The 27,051-nt window shown below is 39.8% G+C and overlaps 1 protein-coding gene across 1 annotated transcript in view; it reads left to right on the top strand.

Annotated features, from left to right (window-relative positions):
* Positions 1-27,051, top strand: part of PTPRT (protein tyrosine phosphatase receptor type T) — a 783,412-nt gene that overhangs the window by 407,175 nt on the left and 349,186 nt on the right. The window contains exons 7-8 of the mRNA XM_063092330.1: positions 1,477-1,773; positions 21,253-21,362. Of these exons, the coding sequence (XP_062948400.1) occupies positions 1,477-1,773; positions 21,253-21,362 (407 nt within the window). The remainder of the gene's footprint in view (positions 1-1,476; positions 1,774-21,252; positions 21,363-27,051) is intronic.

Raw genomic sequence — 27,051 nt, 5'->3', positions numbered from 1 at the left:
CTGGGGGAGAGGTGACACTTATAAGATGTTCAGGGTAGATACAACATGTGATCCACAATTATTATTTTTATTACTATTCCTATTACTGCAAAACAAAAAACAACCCCCAGCTACCATATTTGGGGTGCTTAAGACCCAGGTGCACTTATACTGCTTTCTAACATCTAATTTAACTCCACCTTCCCCTGCAATGAAGTTAGCTACTATTACTATCACCATTTTACAAATGAAATAAAAAAGTGACCCTAAAGAGTTTACGTAATTTGGTAAAGTCCTGTAGATAGTTTGGGGGGAAATGCTGACTTAATCTCTAGCCTGTGCTCAACTTCTCCCAGCTAAGAGACTCTGACAGAAGAACTTTTTAGGGGTTCCTGTCACACAAGAAGTTATGTTTCCACCATAACAAATGCCTAAACCTTAATGTAGGATGGGTATTACATGTGGGAAATGTTTGAAAACATCTTATCTGTGTTGTAAAAAAACACCCACCTAATTTGTGTGAAGTATAAGGAGAGTGTTAATAATAAAATAAGACATATCCAATGTTGTATACGGGGGTCTGGGACTAAGATCAGTTGGGAGGGATGGAATGGGAGACAGCGTCGGATGAGAAAGCACAGTTAGATCTGCTTTTAGAATGATGTTCCTGGAGGAGCCAGCTTGGACTAAAGTGGAGAGGAGAGAAAGAGGCCGTTGTAGGAGGCTGGGACGTGATGACTTGTGCTGTCAATGAAAGGAGGAGAAATTCCAAGGCAGAGTCAACAGGACATGGTGACTATATGGATAGACTGGGTGCTGCGCATCAAGGATATGACTCAATTCCCAGTTTGTGCATCTGGATGCTGTGAACTGAACAGGGGAGGCTGATCCCTAAGGGAGAGGCTATGGCTGAATTAAACATAAGGAGGCAGGTCAGAACCCCAGCAAACACCTAAATAAGTACATCCCGGAAGTGTTGTGTGTCCTGTTCGTGGTACCCAAGATGATTTTCCATGACACCCCTGATGAACATTTAAGAATTTATCAATTTTGGGCCAGCCCTGTGGCTTACTCGGGAGAGTGCGGCACTGGCAGCCCCACGGCCGTGGGTTCGGATCCTGTATAGGGATGGCCAGTGTGCTCACTGGCTGAGCGTGGTGCAGACGACACTGAGCCGTGGGTTGCAATCCCCTTACTGGTCACAAAAAAAAAAAATAATAATTAACAATTTTGCCTTTATTTTTATGGTTAACATTTATCTATGGCAAGTGATTTGTAGCAAGTCTTCCCATTTGTATATTTCTGTTTTCTTTTATGTACAAATATTTAAATAAGGAAAAAGAGATTGATTTAAATAAATATTATTTAAATCATACTGCATGAGGCAAAAATCATGAAGGCAGAGAATGAGTGGTTGAACCGCGTTTGGAAGAGCTTTTCTCCTGTTTTAGGGGAACACCCACTCAGAAGCTTATGTCTTGCATGTGTGTCTTGCAGACCCAGTGCACGGCCCACAGAACGTGGAGATTGTGGACATCCGAGCCCGGCAGCTGACCCTGCAGTGGGAGCCCTTCGGCTACACGGTGACCCGCTGCCACAGCTACAACCTCACGGTGCAGTACCAGTACGTGTTCAACCAGCAACAGTACGAGGCAGAGGAGGTCATCCAGACCTCCTCCCACTACACCCTGCGGGGCCTGCGCCCCTTCATGACCATCCGGCTGCGGCTGCTGCTGTCCAACCCTGAAGGCCGGATGGAGAGCGAGGAGCTGGTGGTGCAGACCGAAGAGGACGGTAAGCAAGGGATACAGGCTTGCCTGGGAATGGGGGATGTTGAGCCCAAGTGTGCTTTAGTGATTAGCATTCACAAAGAACCCTTGCTTGTTAGACAGGGAGGAGCCAGTGCTGAGAGTCAGCATGAAATTCAGGACTCAGGGGATGAACAGTAGGGTTTGGCCAAGGAGCAGCTTGGGGAGTTTTTCCAAGATGCTTTGCCCACCTTGGGCTGCTCTTTGAGGAGTACCTACATGTGCTCCAGCAAGTCCCAAGTCCCAGCTTTAAGGCGTGCCCTAATCTCTCCCTTTCGCCCTCTTGTCACCAAGAAAAAAAAATCACAAAGCCTTTATCAAAACAACATGAGAGCAGCAATGCTTTGAAATTAAATTTTAATTAAACATCATTAATAAAACATCAATTCCTGCTCTACGGAGCTGTGTGGACATTATCATATTAAAAACACCAGCATGCAAGACACCAGTCCTAGTTCTGTAGCTATTCTAAGGCTCTATCCCAGAAACCACTGGACTGAAGGAAGGTCTCAGCAGTGTGTAGATGCCCTCTGTATGCTGGGATTAGGTTCCATTATTCCTAAAGAGGGAGGGGGCTCCGTTTCTGTTTTCTGCGGAGATCATCCACCTCAAGGGCGAGCCGAGAATGGAGCCTGGCTCTAGCCGATTAACTGAAACGCCCCTCAGGGGGCCAGAGAGCAGCCTCTCCGATTGAGCTGACTGGATTCACACTGCTTTCATCCATGCTACAAAATTGTCTTCTGGGGAATTTGTAGAATTTGTAATTTCAGTACCCCAGTGCCTTTGAGGGCCTGCAAAGTAATCTTTTGCTGGAGAGAGAAGCTCATGGCTGCTGGGCCCCGTGGCTTTATCTGGGAAGCAGCTGTTGATAGCAGACTAAACATATTCTTTATTTTCCCTTTTGCACAAATATCTCAGACAAAACCACAGCTCTCTTATTTAGTGGTTACTTCTCCACTTTTAACCAGACTGTGAACTGGAATATATGAGGCCTGGATAGATGAAAACCATGCTGACGGTACCCTCTCTCGGCTACCATCTATTGAGCACCTGCACTGTGCAGGGCACCAGCAGGCATGTTCACACAATGAAAACTCATGGAAAAATGGAATTAATATGAATCTTTCCATGAAGTTTTTGAAGTACTCTCATGTGTGTGCATGCATGTGTATGTATGTATGATAGCTTATATATGTATGATAGCTAGGTATGATATGGCAATATCATATATACAGATAGGTAGATACATACAGTATTTTTAACAAGTTGAAAGTAAATTGGAGAAATCATGACACTTGATCTCTAAACTCTTCAGTGTACATAACCCCAAAATAAGGACATTCTCTTAGATATCCACAATACCATATAACATCGAAGAAATTTAGTATTAATTTTTAAATAATCTAATATACAGTCCACGTTCACATTTCTAATAATATTAAACCTAGTTCTTTATGGGAAAAAAATAATCTAAGATATTTTTGTAAAAGTATTACATGGATCGTGATGTATATTGCTCATAGTATCTTGTCAGGAGGCACATAATGTCAGGGAGCGCCTCAACTGGTGATGTTGCATGTGGTCAGTTAGATAACATGGGGACCACCCAGTCCCTCCACTATAAATGCAGTAGCTTCTTCCCTTTTAAAACCCCTGTGCAGTGATACTTTGAGATGGTATGAGCATCGTACTCCCCAGAACTCCTACTCAATGGTTTTAGCACCACTTGATAATCCTCCGTTTAATCGATTATTACACTGGTGCTTACAAAAGGGTGATTTTAAAATCAATCATTCCCTCTGCACTTATTAATTTGCATTCTTTTTGTTATTAATTTTTAAATTTATTATTAGTATATTCATTCTTACAAATCATGGTATTTCTTTATACCTTTTGCCCAACCTATCACTCCCCCAACCCCCTCCCTTGCTCCCTCCCATCTCTAGTATTGTATTAGTCCATTTTTGTTGCTATAACAGAATACTTGGAACTGGGTGATTTATAAAGAAAAATGACATTTATTGCTTACAGTTTCTGAGTCTGGGAAGTCCAAAGTCCATCTGGTGGTGGTGGCAGTGACCCAGGGGTCTCACATTGCAAGATGGTGGAGAGCAGAGAGCAGAGAGAGAGACAGACAGACTCTCCTCTTCTTTTAAAGCCCTCAGAACCACACCCCTGGCCACCATTTTTAATCCATTCCCTACTGCATGGTCCTACAATCCAATCACCTCTTCAAGGCTCCACCTTTCAATGACCGTAATAGGATTTCTCACCCTCTTAACAGCCACAGCGGGGACTGTTTCTAACACATAAAACTTAGGGTACACAATTCAAGCTTCAGGAGATTTTGGGGGGACATAATTCAATCCACTACAAGTATCCTTAGGTTTGTTCTCTCCTTCTGAAAGTTCAACATATTGTTGTGGTCTTTTCTTTCTTTCTTTCCTTTATTCCTTCCTTCTTCCCTCCTTCCCTCCCTCCCTTCCTTCCTTCCATTCCTTTTATAGAACTTTTTTTCTCCTCATTTTCCTCCCTGTTTTTAATATCCCTATTGATTTATAGATCGCATTTGACTCAATGTATTAAGATCCACTACTATCATTCTCTTTCTGATGCTCAAAAATTGGCTAGTAGGAGTTCCTTCAAAGTAGGAATCCCTTCAAAGCAGACTCCTAGGTCTCTTTCACATGTCCCCATTAGTCTTCCTTGCTACGGCCACAACAAAATTCTAGACTATCCTTGCAATGCCCTGCCCCAGACCTGAAGTCAGCCACTTATCCAAGGATATCTGGTTGCTTTCAGAAGGGAGTGGTATTTAGGCACTAAGATACATGTCTTAGGTGTGCTCAATGGTGTGTTATGCCTCTAGGCTCTTCAAGAGCTGCGGAATATAATTGATCTGTTTTAAACAATGAGCTTATACTGATTCAAATCAAACACTTCAGAATTCCTTTGCACATTTCATAAGTATATCTCCCTCCTCCTACAGTGAGATTCTCAACATCCACATGCTGTTTCATTTGCTCCATCCTGCAATACACAAAAAATAGTTTCAGAATCACAACACCAAACCCACTAACAAACAATGCAGCTACTAAGTTAGGTTAAAGATTTATTTTCAGTTTTTCTGTCCTTAGGCTATGGCCCACTGAGGGTATACAGTCAGGACACTGTGTTCAAAATTTTAATTCCTTTCTCTGTATAGTTATATTTTCAATTTGATACCCACTTAGACTTATTTGTTTCTGTTTTAAGGCTTGCCTTCCATCCCATCCTTTTTAATTTAATTTCATTGTTTTTAACATACAAAACAGTTGTGTTTTTTAAAAGTCAAAATTATTTTAAAAGGTACACTCCAAGAAATATTGCCACATCTCTATATCTTTTGCACTATTGCAATCCACACTTGAAAGGTAGTTATTTTTGTTCATTCCTGGTTTATCTTTCCTACAGTTCATTTTACAAAATGCAAATAATATTTTTCTTTCTCCTATTTCTTATATAGAAGGTAGCATGATAGATGTAATTTGCATCTTATGTCTTTGTTCACTTAGTAAATGTTGGAAATCACTCCATATCAGTTAGTACAGAATTTCCTCACCCTTTTTCTAGCTCTGTGGTACTTCATTGCATGGACATTGCTTATTCAACCAGTGTTCAGTGGACACTTAGGTTTGTTTCTATTATTTCCTATCACAAATAATACTATAGCAAATAGCTTTGTGCATATGTTGTTTGGTATTTGTGGAGATTATCTTCAGGGTAAATTCCTAGAAGCAAGAATGCTGGAGTCAAAGGGTAAATGTATACACAGGTACATTAGATGTTGAGAGATTCTCTTCTACAGAAGATGTATCATTTTGCATTTTCACCAGCAGTGCAGATTCATTTAATCTTAACACAAAATGTGAAAGAGCAAGCAGTATTATTTTTCCTTTTTCATAACAAGAAAATGTAAGGTGTTATAATTAATAACGTAGTATGTAATTCATTGTAATATAGTTGATATTTTATATGATTAATCACATATAATGTACATATTATTTCATTTAATATTATAAGTTTAGCTTTAAATGGTCATGAACTTTAATTGTAAGGAAGACCGACGTCTCAGGAATTAGTGCCTTTATTTTGTGTACATTTCTAACAAGCATAATCATCTGGTTTCTCAGGTCACAGTAAGCTAGAAGGAGGCTGCTTGTTGCTAGGGACAGGTGCATCTATAGTAACAAGATGTGGCATGTAAAACCCGGGAAAGAGAAAAAGTGAGAAAAAAAGCATAAATGATAATAAGGCAATAAATAAAGCAATCCAGAGTCAATTTCCATAAGGGTAAGAAGATACACCTACCTTAGGAAGTCTTGCAGACATCACTTTTTTAGAGATCAGTACATTGAGATGTTTACAAAGATGACCTTGAGATATTATAAAGGGTAAAGAGAGATGCAATTATGTCTTTCAAATGCCCACTATGAGATAGACATTGTGCTGTATTCCACATTCTTATAGTTAATTGCCAAACAATGTGATGTAGATGCTATTGATAAGGCTGTGCAGAAGAGGAATTAATAGATCCCGAAATCTTACCTGTGAGGCCTTCCCTGACCCCCTAATATACAATTCTATACCTGGCCAAAACTTCCTGAACACTCTTCTCTGCTTTATTTTTCTCCACAGCATACTGTATATTTATTTCTTTAGCTTATTGCCTGTTCCTCTATAAGGAATGTAAGCTTCATAAGAATAGAAACTTTTTGTTCTGTTCACTGTTGTATATTCCCCGGCAACAAGAACAGTGCTGGTCCACAGTATGTGCTTACTGTTGATAAATAAATGAACTAAATAATATCTGAAATCAAAGTCCATGCCCCTTTCTTGATACTACAGTGTCCCATTTACAGACACTGTTTAAAAAGGTGGGGATATGTGTGCTGTATTTTAGCTGTATTCAAAGCTGACTCATACTGGCTTGCTAGAGCTGATCATTAGCATCTTTTCCTACCTCCGTGTTCAGTAATGCCACATCCATTGCTTGGAATCAGCCATGGAAGGAATATTTACACAATGGGAAATGGCAAACAAATTAGTTTTTCTTTTCTTTCTTTCCTGGAGAGCTGGTTGTGAAGAAGGTAGTAGCATACCACTGTATAGTCCAATTAAAAGCCTGTATTTGATGTTTGAAGATGTAAATATTTATCCAGAAAAAAATTTTTTTCTCCAATAAGACTAGAAAATGAGTAGATTGAAATAATATAAATCTTTCTGACTTTTCTCTGTATTACTCGCTTACATACTCCAATAACCCTTGAACTATTCTCAAATTATTGATTTTTCTTAAGTTAGTTCCAAATCTCTTTATAATGAACAACTAACCAACCAATAAACATGGCATCTAAATTAGAGGTGAAAAAATGACCTAGACAAGAAAAGTAGGAAGGGAAATTCCTATTGACTTGTGCAGGGCTCTGTGCTTTTATATGTGCTGCCTTGTTAATTATCACACTACCTTTGAAGTTCACCATTCTTAACCCCACTTTTCATATGTGGAAATAGAGAGGAGGAGAAAAAAGGAGAGGAGAAGAAATGAGAAGAGAGAAAAAATTTCCTTTGATAACACTCTGTCCTCCTTCATGTTGAAATGAAAATTTCCCTTAAATTACCACCTGACTTTAAGGCACAAGAAAACATCTGGTTTAATTACAGTGAATTTACATGAACCTACTGACAAGAAGCACAGTTAAAATTAGCAATTTTAGTGTGTTTTTTTTAAGAGAATGAAATTATAAAGTAATTAACCTTTGTTGTAGAACTCTGTCAAAAGGATGGAAAGTTCCATGCTGTTAAATAGAAGAAGAAACAAAATTGTGGAATGGGAAAATGTGGATTCATTAAAGAATTACAAAGAAAAAAAGAATGGAAAAGCGACACAGAATCAGAAGATAAGACCAAAAAAAAAAAAAGGAATTTTTTGCCAAGAAATCTTTTCACAATGAGAGAGAGAGGGGAGGGGAAAAAAAAAAAAGACCCAGTTTAATCAAAGGAAAGTATGTCTACTTCATCAGAAAGTACATCTTGACCTATGGGGTGGCAATATGGCAGGTGGAGAGAGCTTTGGTCTCGGGCTAAGACATCCCAAATTTGCCACTAACAGATGCTGTGTCAGCCTTTCAGCCTTCTGGACCAACATGTCTACCAGGTGATGGGAGAAAGGGGTGATTCAGAAAATACTTTGAAAATGGAAGGATCTGAGCTATATCCAGGCTTCATTCACTGCTTTCTTATGCAACCTTGGTTAAATTACTTGCACTCTGTACCCTTCAGTGCCCCCATCTGTAATCTGGGGATGATAATACCACCAGCCTCTTTAAAGAGTCAACCCCACTGGGACCTGCTACCTATTCACTGCCCTCACTCCCTTTTCTATCCACTTTAAATTCCTTAGCCAATCATTCCAGTTACTTCCTTGCATCCTCCCTCAACATCTCGGCCCCATTCTTATTTCCATGTGTACATAGCCCTAGTTCCATATGATTTCCTGCCTATTCTGGGCCTTCCTTCCCTTTGTAGCTGACTGCACACCCCATGCTGACCACTCACATTGAAGCCAGGAGCACCACCGGAGCAGGCTTTATTTTATTTTATTTATTTATTTATTTATTTATTTATTTATTTATTTATTTATTTATTTATTTATTTATTTATTTATTTATTTATTTATTTAATTTATTTGTTTGTTTGTTTGTTTGTTTATTATTATACACACATGTGGGGTACAATGTTGGTTTTCAGTAATTGTGTACAAATTGTGATGGTTAGATCAGTATAATTAGCTTATTCATCATTACAATATGCAATCATTCTGTGTCTGTTGACTAATTTCTCATTAGCCCCCCTCCCTCTCCTCCTCCCCTCCTCTTTTCCACCTCTAATTTTCTAAAAGTCCCGTGTATTACTTTGATTGTTGTTTGTTTCTTTCTTTTTCTCTGTCTCTCTTTATTGTTCATTTGTTTACTAAAGGATTCAGCTCCCAGTTATGAGTGAGACCATGCAGTATTTCTCTTTCTGTACCTGGGTTGTTTCACTTAGGATAATTTTCTCCAGGCTCATCCATGTTGCTGCAAATGATAGAATTTCATTCTTTTTTATGGCTGAGGAGTATTCCATGTGTATATATACCCCAATTTCCTTATCCAGTCATCCATTGATGTGTGTTTCTCTGGTCCACTCATCCTGCTACTGTCCCAGAGAATATTTCTCCCCTGCCTTCAGACCTCCAGCACCTCCACCCTGTCCTCACATTTAGTTGATGACTTTATTGCCAAATTTACTGAAGAAATTGAAGCCATTCAAAAAGACTTCCTCAAGCTCTCATCACCCACATCTTGCCTAATATTCAACCTTCTCTCCTGTTTCTATAGATGAACTATTTGTTTTCTACATAAAAGCCAATTTCTCCACTTACTACTCCAAATCCTATTTCCTTTTCCTTACTCAGTGTTATTGCTCCAGCTTTGGTCCCCTTTCTACCCTACATCAAAATTTCCCTCTATAACTGATCATATTTATCACCTTACACACAGGCTGTCTTTCTCCTGCTTTTAAAGAGACAAACAAAAAACACCCAGCTCTATCTTACCCTCTAGCTACTGTCCCATTCCCTCTTCACGGCATTCTTCTTTTTTTCTCCTACTCTCTCTTGAACCCACTCAACCAAAATAACTCAAATCTCTACAATTCCACCAAAACAATTCTTTCAAGGTCACCTGTGACTCACATGGCCAAACAAATTTAACTGTCATTACTCAGAGAGTTGGATTTTCCTGCTTAACGTATTGGAAATTTTGGCACAACTGGTTATCAAATCCTCTTTAAACCACTTTTTGCTCTTGGCTTCCAGGACATCACACATTTCTATATTTCCTCCTTCTTTGGTGACTCCTACTCTTTTGTCTTTTATGCTGGTTCATTGTGAACACCCCAACCTTATTGGCTTAATTCTTGGGGCTTTCTTTTTTTTATATCTATACCAGAGGCTGACCAGATCTTAAAACATAGACTTTGCAGACCAGTCAATCCTTGTAGCAGCTACTCAGCTCTGCCATTACAGCAGGAAATCAGCCAGAGACAATAAATAAACAAATGGGTGTGGCAGTGTTCCAATAAAATTTTATTTACGAAAACAGTCAGCTGGTTCGATTTGGCCTGAGGGCTATAGTGTGCTGACCATGGATCCAAATTAATTTTCCTAATTATTTCTTCCAGACTCTTGGCTTTAAAGTTCATCCATATGTTAATAATTTACCCAATTGATATCTCCAGACGAAACCTCTCCCCAGCCCTCCAGAGTCATGTATCCAACCGTCTGCTCAGTCTCTCCACCTAAATTGCTAAACAGCCTCTGGAATTAAAGACATCCAAAGCAAAGCTCTGGATCATCCATCAACCCCACCAAACTCGTTCTTCCTACTGTCGTCTTCATTTCAGTTAATGACAGCTCCATTTTATTAGTGGCTCAAGCCAAACACTTTGACTCCTTGCTTTTGTCAGACCTGAGGCCCTGGATTGCACAGCTCCATGAGAACCCTTCACCCTATATTGTCTGTGATGGGTGCCTCCTGGCTTTGTGCAAAGCAGCAGCCCTGCTTGCTCCCACCATCTGATCCATCAGCATATTCTCTTGTCTCATCCTTGAATATAAATCAAGATTTTGGCCATTTCTCACAGCCTCTACTGCTAGCTCATCAGCCCAAGCCACTATCTCCAACCTGGATTATTGCAGCAATTTCCTAAATGGTCTTTCAGCTTCAGCACTGGCCCCTGCATTCTTTTCTCAACACACAATCCAGAATGATCTTGTTAAACCATGAGGCAAATCATGTCACCCCTCTGTTCCCAACCCTCCAATGGTTTCTCATGTCACTAAGATTAAAAACCCAAAGCCCTACAATGGCTCTTAAGACCCTTTTAACGAGAATTCCCACCTCTGGTTGCCTCTCTGATCTCATCTCCTTCTACTTCTGCCTCACTACACAAATTCATTGTTCTCCTCAAATTAGAGGGTACTTCAAAAACTTGATGGAAAAATAGTTAAAAGATAATACAGGCTAGCCGGTTGGCTCAGCTGGATAGAGCATGGTGTTATAACACCAAGGTCAAAGGGTTCAGATCCTCATGCCAGCCAGCCACAAAAAAAAAAAAAGAAAGAAAGAAAACAAAAAAGACAATACAAATCTTTCTGTGAACTTTTTGAAGTACCCTTGTATGGGAGGTATGTCCCTCCTCAGAGCCTTTGCATGTGCCATTCCTTCTGAGTGAAAGATCTTCTTCCACGTAAACAGGCTGTTTCCTTCACCTTCTTAAAGTCTTTATTCCAAGCTCACTTTTCAGAGAGCTCTTCCCAGACCATTCTATTACACACTGGAAACCTCTCACACCACAGTCTTTGTTTCTCTTTTCTGCTTTGTGTATCTCCTTAGTGTTTATCATCTAACATACTGCATATTTCACTATATGTTTTAATATCTGTCTTCTGCCGCCAGAATGGATGCCACAGAGACAAGGATTTTTCCTTCCATTTTGTTTACTGCTACTTTCCAAGCATTTAGAACAGTGCCACGTAGTTAATAAACATATAATAAATACATTACTGAATGAGTAAATTCTGAGTCCCCAGAGACAAAATAGATTTTAAAATTATTTACCATAGAAATCAGAAGAAGATTGTAGAAAGCTGTCTAACGTCCTCAGTAAGCTATGAGAAGATACGGCGTCTATGATTAGCAAGATAACACCATTCAGAGAGAACAGATTGAGGTAAGAACACCACTGGAAATAGTAACAATCCTAATTGGCTCTCCAAAAAATCAAATTAGTCATCTGCAAGCTACCCTAGAGCTGTTCTCAGCGAATATGATGGGGCCAGGGGGAGAAGCAAACACACAGTATTTACTCTGTCCCAGGCACCTTGCTAAATGCTTTATGAATATTTATATATTGAATCCCCAGGACAACCTATGAAGTAGGTACTATTTTTATTCCCATTTTAAAGTAAGGAATGTAAGGCACAGAGACATTAAGCAACTTGCCCAAGGTTATACAGCAAACAGTGGTGAGAACAGGACACAAAACCAAACAGTCTGGCTTTAACCCATGATCTTTAACAACACTGCAAAGGGCAAAATAACAATGAATTTAGTTAAAGATCTCAGTTGGCTTTATTGTGATTCTAGGATCAGGCAACACATAATTCTATAAAATTCAATAAGTGTTGCAACGAACAGAGCAGAAGAGATTGGTTTTATAGACAGAAAAAGCAGAAACCAAGAACAAAAAGCGGATTTGTCATTTCAAAGTTACTTTCCTTGTAATATGAGGACAGGGGGACAGAACAATAGAAAAGTAACCAGTTATTTAACATCAGGGTACTTTAAGCTATCGTTTTTTGTGCAAGGATTAAAGCAGAGGGAATTTCATTATCCTGACTATTGAAGATTTAAACTGACCTGTTTGGGATATCAGATGTTACCTCTCTCTCCTGATTTCTCAGAAGGTCAGACCATAACTTAGTTTAGATTTGGTGATGTGGAACTTAACAGGGATAATCCATTGTGTCTCTTATCTGGTCTTTTGGGGCCATTTGCAGGAACTCAGTCCAAAGCAATGGCGTCCTATACTTTTTACTTAACACCTTGTAGGTTTAGGTGATGAAAATAAGAGTTTTGATTCAAGATGGTGATCTGATCACTCTTCTTAAACTGTCTTCCCAAAGAAATATAGAGAAAAAGACCTTTAAACCTGAGAACTGTATGAGGATGCCATACCCGTGCCAGAAAGAAGGAATTCATGGCAATGTGGAAGAGGAAGATCTAAATGGGAAAGAGATGACTGAGCTTTCACTGCCTGGAAAGAAAGCCCGTGGGGCACAAGAGGAAAAGACTTCAGAGCCTAACTGCATCAATACCCTCAGCTCTGCTGGACCAGGGCAAAGGCAGGGGCAGACCATGGTGCTGGTGGACAGGAGTGGTAGGTAGGGAGCTCAATGTCATTGGCATCTTTATATGCTAGTCTATGGTGTGGAGGACAAGAGTGCCCACTCCAAGCCTATATCCAGGGTATATGGCTAATAAGAAAAGAAGATGGCTTTAATGGAGGTCTCTAACTGGAAGGAGACACTCTCACTAAAGGAAGGGACAGTGTTTCTGGTAACTAACTTCAGGCTGTCCCCCGAAACACCTACAAATCTCACTTTCTGCAGAGAATCTTTCTGCTACATGGCTAGTTCCCTTTCCTAAACATTCCTCATACCACTACCCCACAAGGTAAGCAGACTCCTTAGCTAGCCAAGTAATGCATGAGTATATCTAAATTCTTCCCTTGCCCTCTGAGTTGGAAATATTTAAAAGAAGGACATACATAATCACTAGCAGAATAACCCACTAAACCAGACAGACCATCACATACCATCTCTTAAAAGGTTGCACAAAGAAAGGTTACAGAACAGATGAAAAAATGCTTTCATTATTACTCAAGGGGTCTGATCTGATAATGCAAAGTTAATGTCCCCTAAGAATTATAGCAAGAAACAAGATTTTTAAAAACAAAACAAAAACACTAATATGCATTCTCAGTGAGAATATGTAAATAAATTCTAGGATAGAACATGCTCATGGAGTGAAAGTTAACATTGAAATGATGTTAGTTCTCCCAGACTGATTTTTGTAAAATAGTTTAGTACCATTTATTGCACTTTTTATTTAATAATAAACTGTATAGTACTTAAGGATATTTGTTTAAGGAGTTAAAAACTATAAAGAAAAGCAAGGTCATGGTATGAAGTTGACTACTGATAAATTAATTAGATGTTTATTTGTTTTATGCGATTGTATAGTGTTTATTTCACAATAACAGGGCTAAAAAGGATAAAATAATGATACTATATATAATTTTATACCAATAAATTCAAAATGTAGGTGACATGGAAAAAATTCCCAGCAAAATATAAATTAAAAAACCTGACTCAAGGCAAAATAAATTCCTATGTAGTTCTACAACAAATAGAGAAATAGAATCAGTGTTTTCTTTTTCAACATCAGGTCAGGGTGGTTTTACAAGCGCAATTAGATAAGCACTCAAGGAATTTGTAATCCCAATCTTACTTATGACTTTCTGAGTGGGAGAAAAGAAGGAACATTCTCCTCCTCACGTTATGACACACCTGTAACCTTAATTTCAAAACCAGATGTATTAGTCTGTTCCTATTGCTTATAACGAAATACCTGGAATGGGGTAATTTATAAAGAAAATGAAATGTATTGCTTACAATTTCAAAGGCTGGGAAGTCCAAAGTCCAGGGAACACATCTGGTGAGGTGACCCTACAGCAGTGCAAGGTGTCATATGGCCAAATGATGGAGCAGAGAGAGCACTAAATTCCTCATTCACTCCCATTATTCTAAGAATGGATCAATCCATTCACGAGAGTACAGTCCTCACAATCCAATCACTTCTTCAAGGCCCCATCCTTCAATTACCGTACTAGGATTTTCCACCCTCAACAGTTACAGTGGGGATTATGTTTTGTGGGGACATTCAATCCAAGGCATTCTGCCCCTAACCCCCGAAAACTCATGTCTTTTTCACATACAGATACATTCATTTCACCCCCAAAATCTTAATTTGTTTTAACTCAAAAGTTCAAAATCTCAGGGTCCCATCTGTAAAATCAAAATAAGTTATGTACTGCCAAGATACAATGGAGGGAGAAGTATAGGGTACATATTCTCATTCCAAAATGGAAGCGATAGGCCAGAAGAATGGGATAACAGGACCTAATCAAGTCCAAACTCCAGCAAGGCAGGTCTCAAATCTTAAAGCTGAACAATGCTATTCCTTGACTCCATGCTGGATATTCTTTGCACGCTGGTATGGGGGTTGGGTCCCCTAGTCCTTAGGCAGCTCCACTTCTATGGCTTTCCTGGTCTGAGGCCATGCTTCAGCTCTTGCAGGCTGGCATTGCACACTGGTAACTCCACAATTCTGGGGTCTCCATAGCAGATCCATTCTCGTGGCTCCATTAGACATGGAACTGATGGGATTTCTCTGCTGCAACTCCAACCCCATGTGTCTGCTGAGCATTGCTCTAGCGAAGGCTGTCTGCGATGACTCCACCCCTGTGAAAGATCTTTTCCTGGGCCCCCTGCTTATCCATAAATCTGTTGAAATTGGGGTGGGGGCTCCCAAGTCTCCACAGCTCTGGCATTCTGTGAGTCTACAAACTTAACACCATGTGGACACTGCCAAGGCTTCCAGTTTGAATCTTTCAAAGCTGTGGGTTCAGCCACACCTGGGGCCAACTTAGCCACAGCTGGAGATGGGGTGCTGGTGTGGGAAGCGGATTCTCAAGGTGGCCCTGGGCAGTGAGCCTGTGGAGCGCACCTCAGGCCTGTTCCCCAAGACTGTTCTGTTTCCCTAGGCCTCTGGGCCTGTGATGGAAGGGTTGGCCCGAGAGACTTCTGCAATGCCTGTAGGGGCCTTTTTTTCATTCTTTTGACAATCCCTTCCTTTTGTACTGATTTCCTTAGTAGTGGTTGCTGGGTTGCACCATTGCATTTTTTCTCCTGAAAATGCTCACTGCTCCTCTATCACATGGCCAGACTGCAAATTTTCCAAATCTTTATGCTCTGCTTCCCTTTTAATTATACATTCTGGCTTTACATCATGCCATTTCTGGCATCACTCAGTGTAGGCTGTTGCAAGTAGCCATGCACCTTCCTAGATGCTTTGCTGCTTAGAAATTTCTTCCGCCAAATACTCTGATTCAGTACCTTTAAGTTCCACATTCCATAAAACTTTGGGGCATGCAGCCAAGTTACTTGCCAGTTCATAGCAAGGGTGATCTTTGCCCCAGTTTCCAATAAATGCCTTATTTTTATCTGAGACCTCCTTAGAATGGTCCTTACAGTCCGTATTTCTAAGAGCATTCTGGTCACCATTATTTATCCAGTCTCTAATAAATTCCATACTTTCCTTCATCTTTTTGTCTTCTTCTGAGTCCTCCAAACTCCTCCAACATTTGCCCAACACCCAGTTCTGAGACATAAATTATCTCCCAATTGATCTATAATTTATGCAATTCCAATACAAGAATCGAACATTTTTCAAAAACTTACAAGCTGGTCCCAAAATGTATATACAAGGAGAAAAACTAAGAATAGCTAAGACAGTCCTGGAAATGAAGTATGAAGTTGAAGGCCTTGCTCTACCAGATATCAAGACTTAACAAATCATTGTCAGTCAGGAAGGTGCAGGACTGGCACACGGATATTCTAATAGAACAGTTAAAACACGTGGAGAGAATTTAGAAGTAGACCCTTACATATATGGAATATGATAGAAGGTAAAGATAGCATGGCAGATCAATTGAGTCATTAAAATATTTTTTTTTTAATAAGTGATAGTAGGATAGGGAGGAAGAATTGAAATGGGATCCCTACCTCCCATTATACATAAAAACACAATTGTGAATGGGTTGAGGACATTTTATTAGAGTCATAACTTTAAAACTTTTGAAAAAATTTTAAAAATATATTCTTATGACTTCAGGGTAAAGGAAGTGCTTCTTAAATAAGACTGTTTAATTTGGATTTATTCAGAAGCAAATTATGAAGTAAAGATTCAAGTGGAAGTAGTTCATTTAGGAGGGGGTCCTAGGAAACACATGTAAGGGAGAGGGAAAGTGAGACAGAAAAGGAAAAGAAGCCAATACACGATGTGTTATTAAGAAAGTACCATGTGAATAACTGGGTTTTGGAACAGTGACATTCGAAGTGTGGTCCAGGGAACAGCACTGACTCATTAACTTTTGCTGGTCCATGACAGGATAAGTACGAGAGGCTTACAAAAAATTCATGGAAAGATTTGTAAGATCTTTTAATTCCTTTTTTCCATGAGCTTTTTGGAGTGCCCTTGTAAAACATAATACCAAGAGTTTGCAAGGAAGTAGGAAAGTGGGAAGTTTCAGAACATTTCCTTGGGGAGTATAAGCTGCTACCACCACTTGGGAAAACAATTTGTCATTACTCTAAAGCTGAAGACAGATGTACCCTTCAGTCTACCTATCCTATGCCTAATGATAGTATATGTTCAACCAACGTGCAAAAATATTCATATGAGTCATGTTCTAAGATAACCTTCTCTGGAAACAATCCTAATGTTCATCTTCAGTAGAATGGTGAAATAAATAAGACTGTGTTCACAGAATGGAGATGAATGAAATGCAGCTATGTGTATCAACACAGCTGAATCTCAAAACAATGTACAGTGACAAGTGCAAATCATATAATAAAAAACATTCAATCCATATATATATAAAGGAAACCAAGAAAAACTAAATGATATAATGTCTTGGGATAGATGTATATATTTATAGCTCCAAATAAAAATAAGAAGGATGATTAATGTAAAATTCAGGATAGCACCTATTTTTTTGGCGGGGGGAGGGAGGTGGAGAACGAAGACCTTTCTCAACCTTCATCAGGTAGACCCTCGCATGAGTAAGTAGAATCTGCATCTCTCTATTTAGCTCATTTTGCACTTCTCAATGGCTTCTTCTTAAAGCTTTCAGCTTTCTCTTAAAGCTTCACCACTCATCCCAAATTCTCGATGCAGCTCATCCCCCACTGCACTTTTGAACATGGAGACATTAGGAAACCTCAACTCCTTTCTCCAAAGCATCTGCACATTTCCTCCTCTCCTCTTCTCTCACAGAGAGAAAGGTACCTTATTTCCACCTACACCTGCTCTTGCCTTTTCAGGACCCGACCAATGTCAGTTATCCTCTTTCTCACCCTTTTGCGTCTTCCCTCTATTTAATCACACAATAATCTCTCTCATCTTTGAGAGGGGTCACTATTTCGGCTCCATATCTCATCCTTGCTATTTTTTGCATTACCATCCCCATCCACAGGCAAAATTAGAACACCAGCATTCTCCCTAAGTTACCTTTGCTCATGTCACAAGTAACCTGGAGGATACTCAATTCAGTGCGCAGGTCTGAGGCCACACCTTACTTTGCTGCTTAGCCATAGCCATCACTGTTAACCAGAAACTTCTTAAGCGTCTTTCCTCCCTTGGATGCGAAACGTCAGCTCACCTTTCTGGTTTTCTAGTTGCCTCTCTGAACGTGGCCTCCCAGTTTCTCTGTTTGTTTTCCTCCCTATTGTTAAGACTGGAGTTCCTCCTGGCTTAGTCGTAGACCTGCTTTTTTAAAATTTTTTTTTCTCTGCTTTATACTGTTGCTACAAGATCAGGGTTTCAATATCCAAACATTGTCCCCAGACTTCCTATATCACCCCTTGGATGTCCTACATACACCTAAAGTAAGGTATGACAAAAACTGAGCTCACCATCTTTCTTTCCAAAATTGGTCATCCTTTAAGGCTCACTGTCTATGAACAACACTCTGATCCCCAGTTGTATAAAACAAAAGGGCTGGGATTCTCTGTGACACATCCCTTCCCTCCTTTACCTTTATCCATCAAGACCATGTTAGTTTAGCATCCCTAAATCTCCTAAACAGTCCATTTCTCTTATACACTGCTATCGCCCTGGTTCAAGCTACTACCCTTTCTCCCAGGATAATGACAGCAGTGTCCTGAATTTTCTCCCTTCACCCTTGACCTCACAAAGCTGTCTACCACATTCCAACATCCCCTCCCCCTTTTGCCCTTCTACCCATCCATCAACTCTAACTTATTTGTCACTCAGTATTCTAACTTGCTGGACAAGGTTTCCTCTGCTTGTTATAATTCTCCTAGTACCATATCCTTTTACCTCAGATCCTGATAACAAATTTAATGAATTAATTGTCGGTGTAATTATTTAATGTCTGTCTCCCTTTCCAGGAGACAAGCTTTATCAAGGATTTGACTGCATCTGTCTTTGTTACCGGTGCATCCCTAGTGTCCATCACAGTCCCTTGATCATATTCAATATTCAATAAATATCTGTGGGAAGGAAGAGTGTGTAAGGGAAAATGACAAGAGATATGACTAATTAAAAGCTTTTACATACCTAAAATATTTAAAAAGAAAATGAAAAACTGGCAAAAATATTTGCAACGTATGCAAGAAAGCTTATGTCCTCAAAAAGAGATTATAATTACAAGCCCATAAGACAAAGATGAGCAAAAAGAAAGAGCCATTGAGGAAAATGAGCACAGGAGATAGAGAGCTTGTTCATAAAAGAATCAATGCAAATGGCTAATTAAACTGAAAAAAAATCTGCACTCTCCAGCATTCTAAGAAGGATACACACACACATGCACATGCGTGCACACACACACACACACACACACACACACACATTTATTTTTTTAAATACAGATGTTCCCTGACTTACAATGATTTGACAATGATTTTTCAACTTTACAATGGTGTGAAAGCAAAGCGCATTCAGTAGAAACCATACTTTAAATACCCATACAACTATTCTGTTTTTCACTTTCAGTACAGAATTCAATAAATTACATGAGCTATTCAACAATTTATTATAAAGTAGGCTTTGTGTTAGATGAATTTGCTCAACTGTAGGCTAATGTAAGTGTGCTGAGCACATTTAAAGTAGGCCAGGCTGAGCTATGATGTTTGGTAGGTGAGGTATATTAAATGCATTTCAGGATGTAACCTGATTGTAAGTCAAGGAGCATTTGTAGTCAGTGCTGGCAAAAATGAAGACTAGACATATTCTGTTGGGGAGTCCAGAATGATACAAACGTTCTGGAAAGCAATCTGGTAATGTCAAAAGTCTTAAAAATAAAAGATTTCATCTACTTTGCCTCAGTAAATTAATTTCCAAGAATTTATCTTAGGGACATCAGCAGAGTTGCATGCAAATACTTATTTATAAGAATGCTCATTCCAGTGTTACTCATAGTCAGGAAGAATTCAAACCAACTTTAATGCCCAATAACAAAGGATTGGTGACTATAATGGGACACATCTCCCTCCACGTAGCCATCAAAATACATGGCCCCAAATTACACTTAAGGATATGTTTTTTTTTTTTTTTTAAGGATATGATTTTAAACTCTGTGATTTGTTTCCTGATAAAAGAAGATCACAACACAATATGCACAGTAGAGTTTACACTTTTTTAAAATAAAGTATGTATATGTATTTAAATGCATAAAATACTGGAAAAATATCTTTGAATAGGGAGATTATGAGTGATTTTGTTCTTTTCTTTTTTTAACCTTTTTGTATATTCTTAATATTTAACAAATTCTGTGTATCATGCATCATAATGAGAAACACTAAATATATTTTAATTTAACAATGGGGAACTGATTGCAACATATGGCTGAGGCTGTATCTAGAGAGGTATAGCGTGATGATTAAGAGTACATGCTTTGAAGTTCATAAACACGTGTTCAGTTCCATCTTTACAACTTAAGAGCCATATGACCTTGAGCAAGTTATTTAATTCTCTCAGCCCCAGTTCCTTTATCAGCACAAAGAAGATAATACATACTGGGCAGAGCTGTTTTGTGGCTTAAATGAAATAATGTATGTAAAATTCTTACCAAAGAGTAACCGCTTAGTAAAAGTACCTTCTTTTATAGTGCCAAAGTATAAATAGATCCAGTAATAATTTACATGAATTCATGATACCCTAGGGAGTTATAACTGAAACTTTGGGGAATCATTTATTTTCTGGCTCAGTATCTTCCAGACTATTGTGGAGTCCAGCAGGAAGATGCTGGCAGAAGGACTGACCTGCTTACAGAAGCAGCCCCAGGAAGGGTCGTGCTTATTGGTGCAAAATGCTGGCATAGGTCATTCATTTACTTATTCGTCCAACCAGCAAATGGTTATTAAGCGTCTACCCCATGCCAGGCATTGGAGACTCAGCAGTAAGGCAAACTAGCTGCCTTCTTGGGCAAAGCGAGCTTCCTCTAATTGGATCGAGGTTTCAAGACACATGGTTCCTATTGGAAACTGGGGAAGCACTTCCTAAAGTTGGAGAGAACTTGGAAAATGGTAATTGGTAAAATAATGATGAAGGTCATTTTGCATTCTTCAAATACCAAGACCTACTGGCAGAGCTGGGGCTTGCTGATGTCCTCCTGCCCTGATCAGGTATAATTCTGTCTGCAGACGAAAAGCCATCAGCCTTCTGAAAAGTGGTCAGCAAACAATGGCCCATTGGTTAAATCCAGCCCATTGACTGTTTCTGGAAGTAAAGTTTTATTGGGATGCAGGCACACCCATTTGTTTATGGATTGTCTGTGGCCATTTGTGCTACAATGGCAGAGCTGAGTATTTGCAACAGAGACAGTATGGTCCTTCACACCTAAAATATTTATTATCTGGTCTTTTATAGAAGCTTTGCCAACTGCTTTCTAGGTCAATAGGACTGGAGGAATGACACGGAAGATACATCAAGTCCATGACTTTTCCCTTCTATAGTTCCAGGAGCTGTTCCTCTGGAATCCATCCAAGGAGGGCCCTTTGAGGAGAAGATCTACATCCAGTGGAAACCTCCAAATGAGACCAATGGGGTCATCACGCTCTATGAGGTAAGGACACTCCTCATACTGCATCAGTGGGCTTAGCTTTATCAATTTACTTTTGCCAAAAGTTGGTGAATTCAGTTGATTCCACTGAGCATGTAAAGGTGAGTGGGACACAATGTACCAAAAGGTTTCTGGAAATACAGTGGGAAGAAAACACAAAGGAACACATTTGCACTATCTTGATAGCTCTAAAGACAAATAAATGTGTGCATGGAAGAGATTATGGTGACAATCAATCTCTTCCCCATAGGGGTCAGGACTCAGGGAGTCAGATTGTTCTGATACAGAAGAGAAGACACAGGCCTGGCAACCAGGAGTTAAAATTCATCAGGGAAACTAGGATACTCATGTGATGCTCACCCCACCCACATTAACCCCTGGCTTTGAAAAGAATCCTAAAGTTATTCTCTGCTCCAGGGGTACAGAATTCTTGAGCTTTAAATTTCTCTATTCCCAAGGTAGTATCCAAAGCCCCTGTCCAAGCATTAGCACAGAGCATTATATGAGAGATGGAACAGAACCTACTCAGGCAGGAACGTGCCCATCAATCCAACACAATATGGCTTCCTGAAAACTTGTAAAACTAAAACTGTATAGAAATCCATTGCAAAATAACAAAACAAAAAATCTCCAAAAAAAGCTATTATACCTAAGATTCAAGTATCAGGATGTGGATAAGATTGACCCTTGTCCCACTTCTTGTGTTCTGAAACACCATGTGATTGCAATACTTCATAAAATAGAAAAACACAGCAATTCAGAAGAAAGAGCATGATGCGAGATGTAGCCTAGTTTCCTAGTAGCTTTACCAGAGTCTCAAGTTACCTTTGGCCAGTTCCTCTTCTTGCCAAGTTCAGTTTCCTCATCTATAAAACGAGGGTAATCACTACTTTGGGGTTGCTCTAGAGTGTCTGAGGATGAAAAAGACATGAGCATGAAACATATATTAAAACATGTACTTCAGGCTCATGGAGGGGCTTAAGCCACCAAGTGCTCATGCAGAAACATGCACCAATAGACAGTGGGCTTAGGGAAGAATATCCCTGCTGTTAAGCAAGGGTGAGCTCTGGGGAGGAAAATCAAGGTAGTTGATGAGGGAGAAATATTCAGGATTAATCTGATGGGTCCAGAAGCTGTCTAAAGAGACATAGATGGTCCTCAGAGCTCACTGAGGGAGAAGATTATCCAACATGTACAAGGTGCTTGAGAAATCCAGCATTGCTTACAAGAGGTGCTATCTAATATCTCCATTGTAGAATTTTCATGGAGCTTTGTGCAGCTCTCAGGATTAGCACAGGGAAGGAGGACACAGATATCTATACCCACCGTATATGAGCAGCGTTGGGCCACACACTTGGGAGAAGCTCCCTTTCTAGGGATGCTGCAAGAGGAGGGGAAGTACTCAAATCAAACAGATACATCTTGCCTAGGATGTGTTCAAAACTTTGTTTTTAGGGAAGAGGGGTTGGAAAAGTAACTGAAACAAAACTCAGCCATTTCAAAGCCACATGCAATTCTTTGTAAAGCAGAGACTGCAATTACACACACACACATACACACACACACATACAAATTAGAGATTTATTGTGCACCACAACACGTTCTTTGTAAAGCAGAAGGAAAAGGTCCACAATTTAGAGAGATAAGTTACTTGGTACTGTTATATAAAAGGCTCTCCATGCCAGATGTTCACGGCTTTTGGAATTCACAGGCCTGTAACATTTCAAAAGGTTGGGGCAGACCAACATAGGGTACTACATTTCCATCTTTTATCAACTTTACTTCATGAAAAAAAGACATAATTCCAAAAATATAGAAAGGACATAATTTCAGAATAAGAGGCAGTCATTCAAATTGTATAAATTTAGCTTCATGAATAACTCGCTTACGTTTTGAAATTTAGATTCATGAATAACTCATCTTACTTTTTCTCCTTTTGCCTTGGATTGATGTCAGCTTTGTCATGAAAAGGTCCTGGTCCCTGCACTTGAAAGGAAACCATTGGTTCAGGCCATGTTGCAGTTAGAGTCATATCTCTGCACAAACTTCTTCCTTGGGAGTAATACACATTTTCCTATAGGAGGGTTATGCATTGGACTGGACTAGCAATGTCATGATTGCTATTCCATGATAAGAAGAAAGAAGTGGATGGGAGGACAGGGGTACAAAGACAACTGTTAGTTAGACACCCTGTTTGAGCAATAGCTCCTAGAATTGAGGCATTATTATATGGTGCATTCTTTGGAGCTCTAGGCACAAAGGTAGGCACAGATTGGAACAGCACACCCTCCTCACTTCGCTGAGAATTCAGTGCCTTGTGGATTTTCAAAGACCAGCTTCTGGGGATGCTGGCATTCCCATCATGGGCTCTACTAGAGACAAGTATAGTGAGATATCTTCAAATAGCTTCTTGCTGCTTCTTAGACTATGATTACAGAGAACCAGGGCCATAAGATTGCAGTTGGCTGACTTGTTTGTGGGCATCGTGGCTACCTTTGGGGACTATGTCAAAATTCTTGGAGGATGCTGTGAAGGGATCTAAGGAGGTTGTGGGCTTAGGCCATTGTATTTTGAGCATAAACATGACTGTGATCACGTGTATCACAAACTAGTGAGGCCCAAGAAAATGAGAATGTTGACTTTTTAAGTCAGAAAGCCTAGATCTGAATCCCAGCTCTGATGTTTACTTGCTGTGTAACCTTAGGTATATCAAGTAACCTCTCAGAACCTCAGGTTTCTCATCTGAAAAATCAGGATAATAAGACTTACCTTATAGGGTTGCAGTGAGGATCAAACTAAATAGGTGTTTAACATTGTGTTTGGCCTTTAGAAATAACATTATAAATGTTAGCTGCTATTATTACATAATAATGAGGAAATTGAGGGGCAGACAGATGAAGTGAAAAGAGCAAGGTCATACAGCACAGATGGAAAATTCATGTCTCCTGAATTAAGGAGCAATGGTCTTGCCTCTTGCTGCTGCAACTCTGTGGTCCAAGGACCAGTAGCACCAGCAGCACCTAGGAGGTGGATAGATGCACCATCTTAGGCCCCATTCAGACCTCCTGAATCAGAACCTTGAGTTTAACAAGATCCCAGGGTGATTCTTACGGGTATTTAAGTTTGAGAATCACTGCTCTAGAAAACACCACTCTTTAGAAAGTTTTGGCAATTGGTAGAAGAATATGTCCTCCTGAGCAGAGAGATGGGGAGTCTCCTCCACGCTGAGCTCAACCCAATGCTGCTCCAAGCAGTAAGCAGGAGACCTTGCTTTTAAAGACATTTTTATAACAAAGTATATGTTTATGAGGCAATTTCCACATTTAATTAGATGAAACCAATTTGATCTGTAAAATTAGGTTCTAGTTGTAATTTTGAGAGAGAAATCCATATATTACCAATCACCCTCTTCTGATTTCAGAAAGAAAAGAACAAAAAGAATATTTTGTTGCAAAGAAAAATAGGGTAACAAAGGAAAGACAAATCCAGGATTGTTAGCGCCCTCCTATGCACAACCTTGGACTTAGCAAAGTCAAAAGCCAAAAAGTAAAAATAAAAATACATAAATAAAAAAGGAAGAAGGGAAGGGGAGTTTCATCATTAGAAGTGCGTAGATATTGTTAAACACAGCAGGTCCTCGTAGTGGTAAGATAAAATTCCCTTCTACATAAATCCAAGTCACAATCTCTAGCTGCATCCTTGAGCAATTCTGCCTCCCAAAATCTGAGTGGCTTTGAGTAAGTCTCATTCTGTCTCTGGGCTCCAGCCCCCTCTTTATAACATGAAGGTGTCAGACATTTCCAGGCTGCAACTGGGTAAGAACAAACGGAAAAATAAATCCATGTCAAACCCACAGAATCAAAGGTTATACTTCATTTTGGAGTTGCTTTGCTGTTTGAATCTTGCCTTGAAACCAGCCAAAGTCTTTGAAGGTAAAACAGTGATGACCCTTGAAGAAAAACAGCTGGTGCAAAGGCCCCGACATGGGAATAACTTTGGCATATTTGACAAATAGAACGGAGGTCAGAATGGTTGAGGTTTTGTGAGCATGGAGGATGGTGAAGGGAGGAGCAAGTAGGAAGGGTCAGAGTCTGCAGAGCTCCCAGAGTTTGCATTTTATCCTAAGAGGGATAGAAAGTCCTAGGAGGGTTATAAGCAGAGGAATGAAGGAATCAGATTTATTTTCTTAAATGTAAAGATCACCCAGGTATTGTGTGGATAATAGACTGTGTGTGCACATGCATCTTGGGGACAACTGAAAATGCACCAGGAGGCAAGGACATTTGCATCATATATGATATCATGATGAGGGCTCAACTATTTATTGGAAGACCTTGGACCTGGGCAGAAGATGTAAAAGCTTTGTTATAGCTGCCTCTTTCCTGCTGCTAATGAGTTCCTATCTTGATGAGCTCTCTGGAGCCATGGACTTCCTTCCTTAAGGACTGGGAGTCTCACCTTGACCCTTTTGCCACCCCAGGGCAGGGAAATGGCCTAATTCTATAGTAGCCATGATCTCGCTCTCTCTGCAACTGAGCTCAGAATGTCCATCAGAGCCCACTTAAGCCAGCCTCACCTCAGCTGCAACAGGAAGATTAGGATGAATTAGACCATGGCCTCATATCTTTGGAGATTTGTACTTTAGGGGGAGATAGAGAATGCACTTTTATGGTCACTCCCCTAACAGAGTGGCATAGTGCACAGAGAGAGGTGGCATCAAAGGCTTCTTGTCCACAAACCAGCAGTGTCAACATCACCTGGGAGACTGTTAGAGGTGCAGAATTTCAGGCCCCAGCCCAGACCCACTGAAACAGGTCCCTAGGTGATTCATGCACACATTAAAGCCTAAAAAGCACTGGACTAGGAAACATTCTAAAATTTTACAATCTGGATCTGCACACGGGGGAGGTAGAGGTGGTCTGGAATATCAACTGGTCTGGAAAGCTCTGTTTTATGAAAAAACTGCATGACTGATGTGGTCATTGAATGAATTAAGGAATAGCACTGCTCACTTGGGATCCAAAGAGCTGAGTGTTTTCACCAGGGGTATGGAAATCAAGCCATCTGCATAGAATCTTCCAGAGCCCTGCTCTTGGGTTTGAATGAGATACCAGGGTTCTCCAATCAGGGCAGAGAAGGATGGTGTGGCCTCTTCCATTCTGACTCAGCTCTTAGGAATAACCACGACTCACCGAAAACACAGCCAGAGTGAGGTCACTGGGGGGAAACAATTCAGCCAAACAGTTGTCTAGAAATTCTTCAATAAAATCATTTAGAGATAAGCTGTTCAGAGTTCATGAAAAACAGTAATCAATATGTGTTTCAATTCAATTAATTGTTCTCATCTCTGTCCAAAAATAAAAATTGCACAGTGTGACGAAATTGGGCCAGAAGACGTTACACTTGCAACTGGGTTAACGAAGTGTGAAAATATTTAAAATTCAGACATGTGAAGCTTCCCAGTAAGCCTTTCTGTTTAGCAGTCAAAATCACCAAGTTTCTAATTACAGTGTATAACTCTGAGAAGCTTAAAGGGAATGAGAAGACCCTAATGAGGCAGGAATGGGTATCTTGATTATGCTAAAGTTGATTGGCATTTATCTTGCAAGCTATTCTAGGTGCCCAGCACTCAGAGTTAAACAAAACACAGACATTGCCTCAGTAAAACAAGGCAATGTTCCAGTGTGGGAGC

The sequence above is a fragment of the Cynocephalus volans genome, chromosome 1 (genome assembly GCF_027409185.1).
Source record: "Cynocephalus volans isolate mCynVol1 chromosome 1, mCynVol1.pri, whole genome shotgun sequence".
Lineage (NCBI taxonomy): Eukaryota > Metazoa > Chordata > Mammalia > Dermoptera > Cynocephalidae > Cynocephalus > Cynocephalus volans.
The sequence above is the reverse complement of the archived record's forward strand: the minus strand, read 5'-3'. Positions and strand labels throughout refer to the sequence as shown.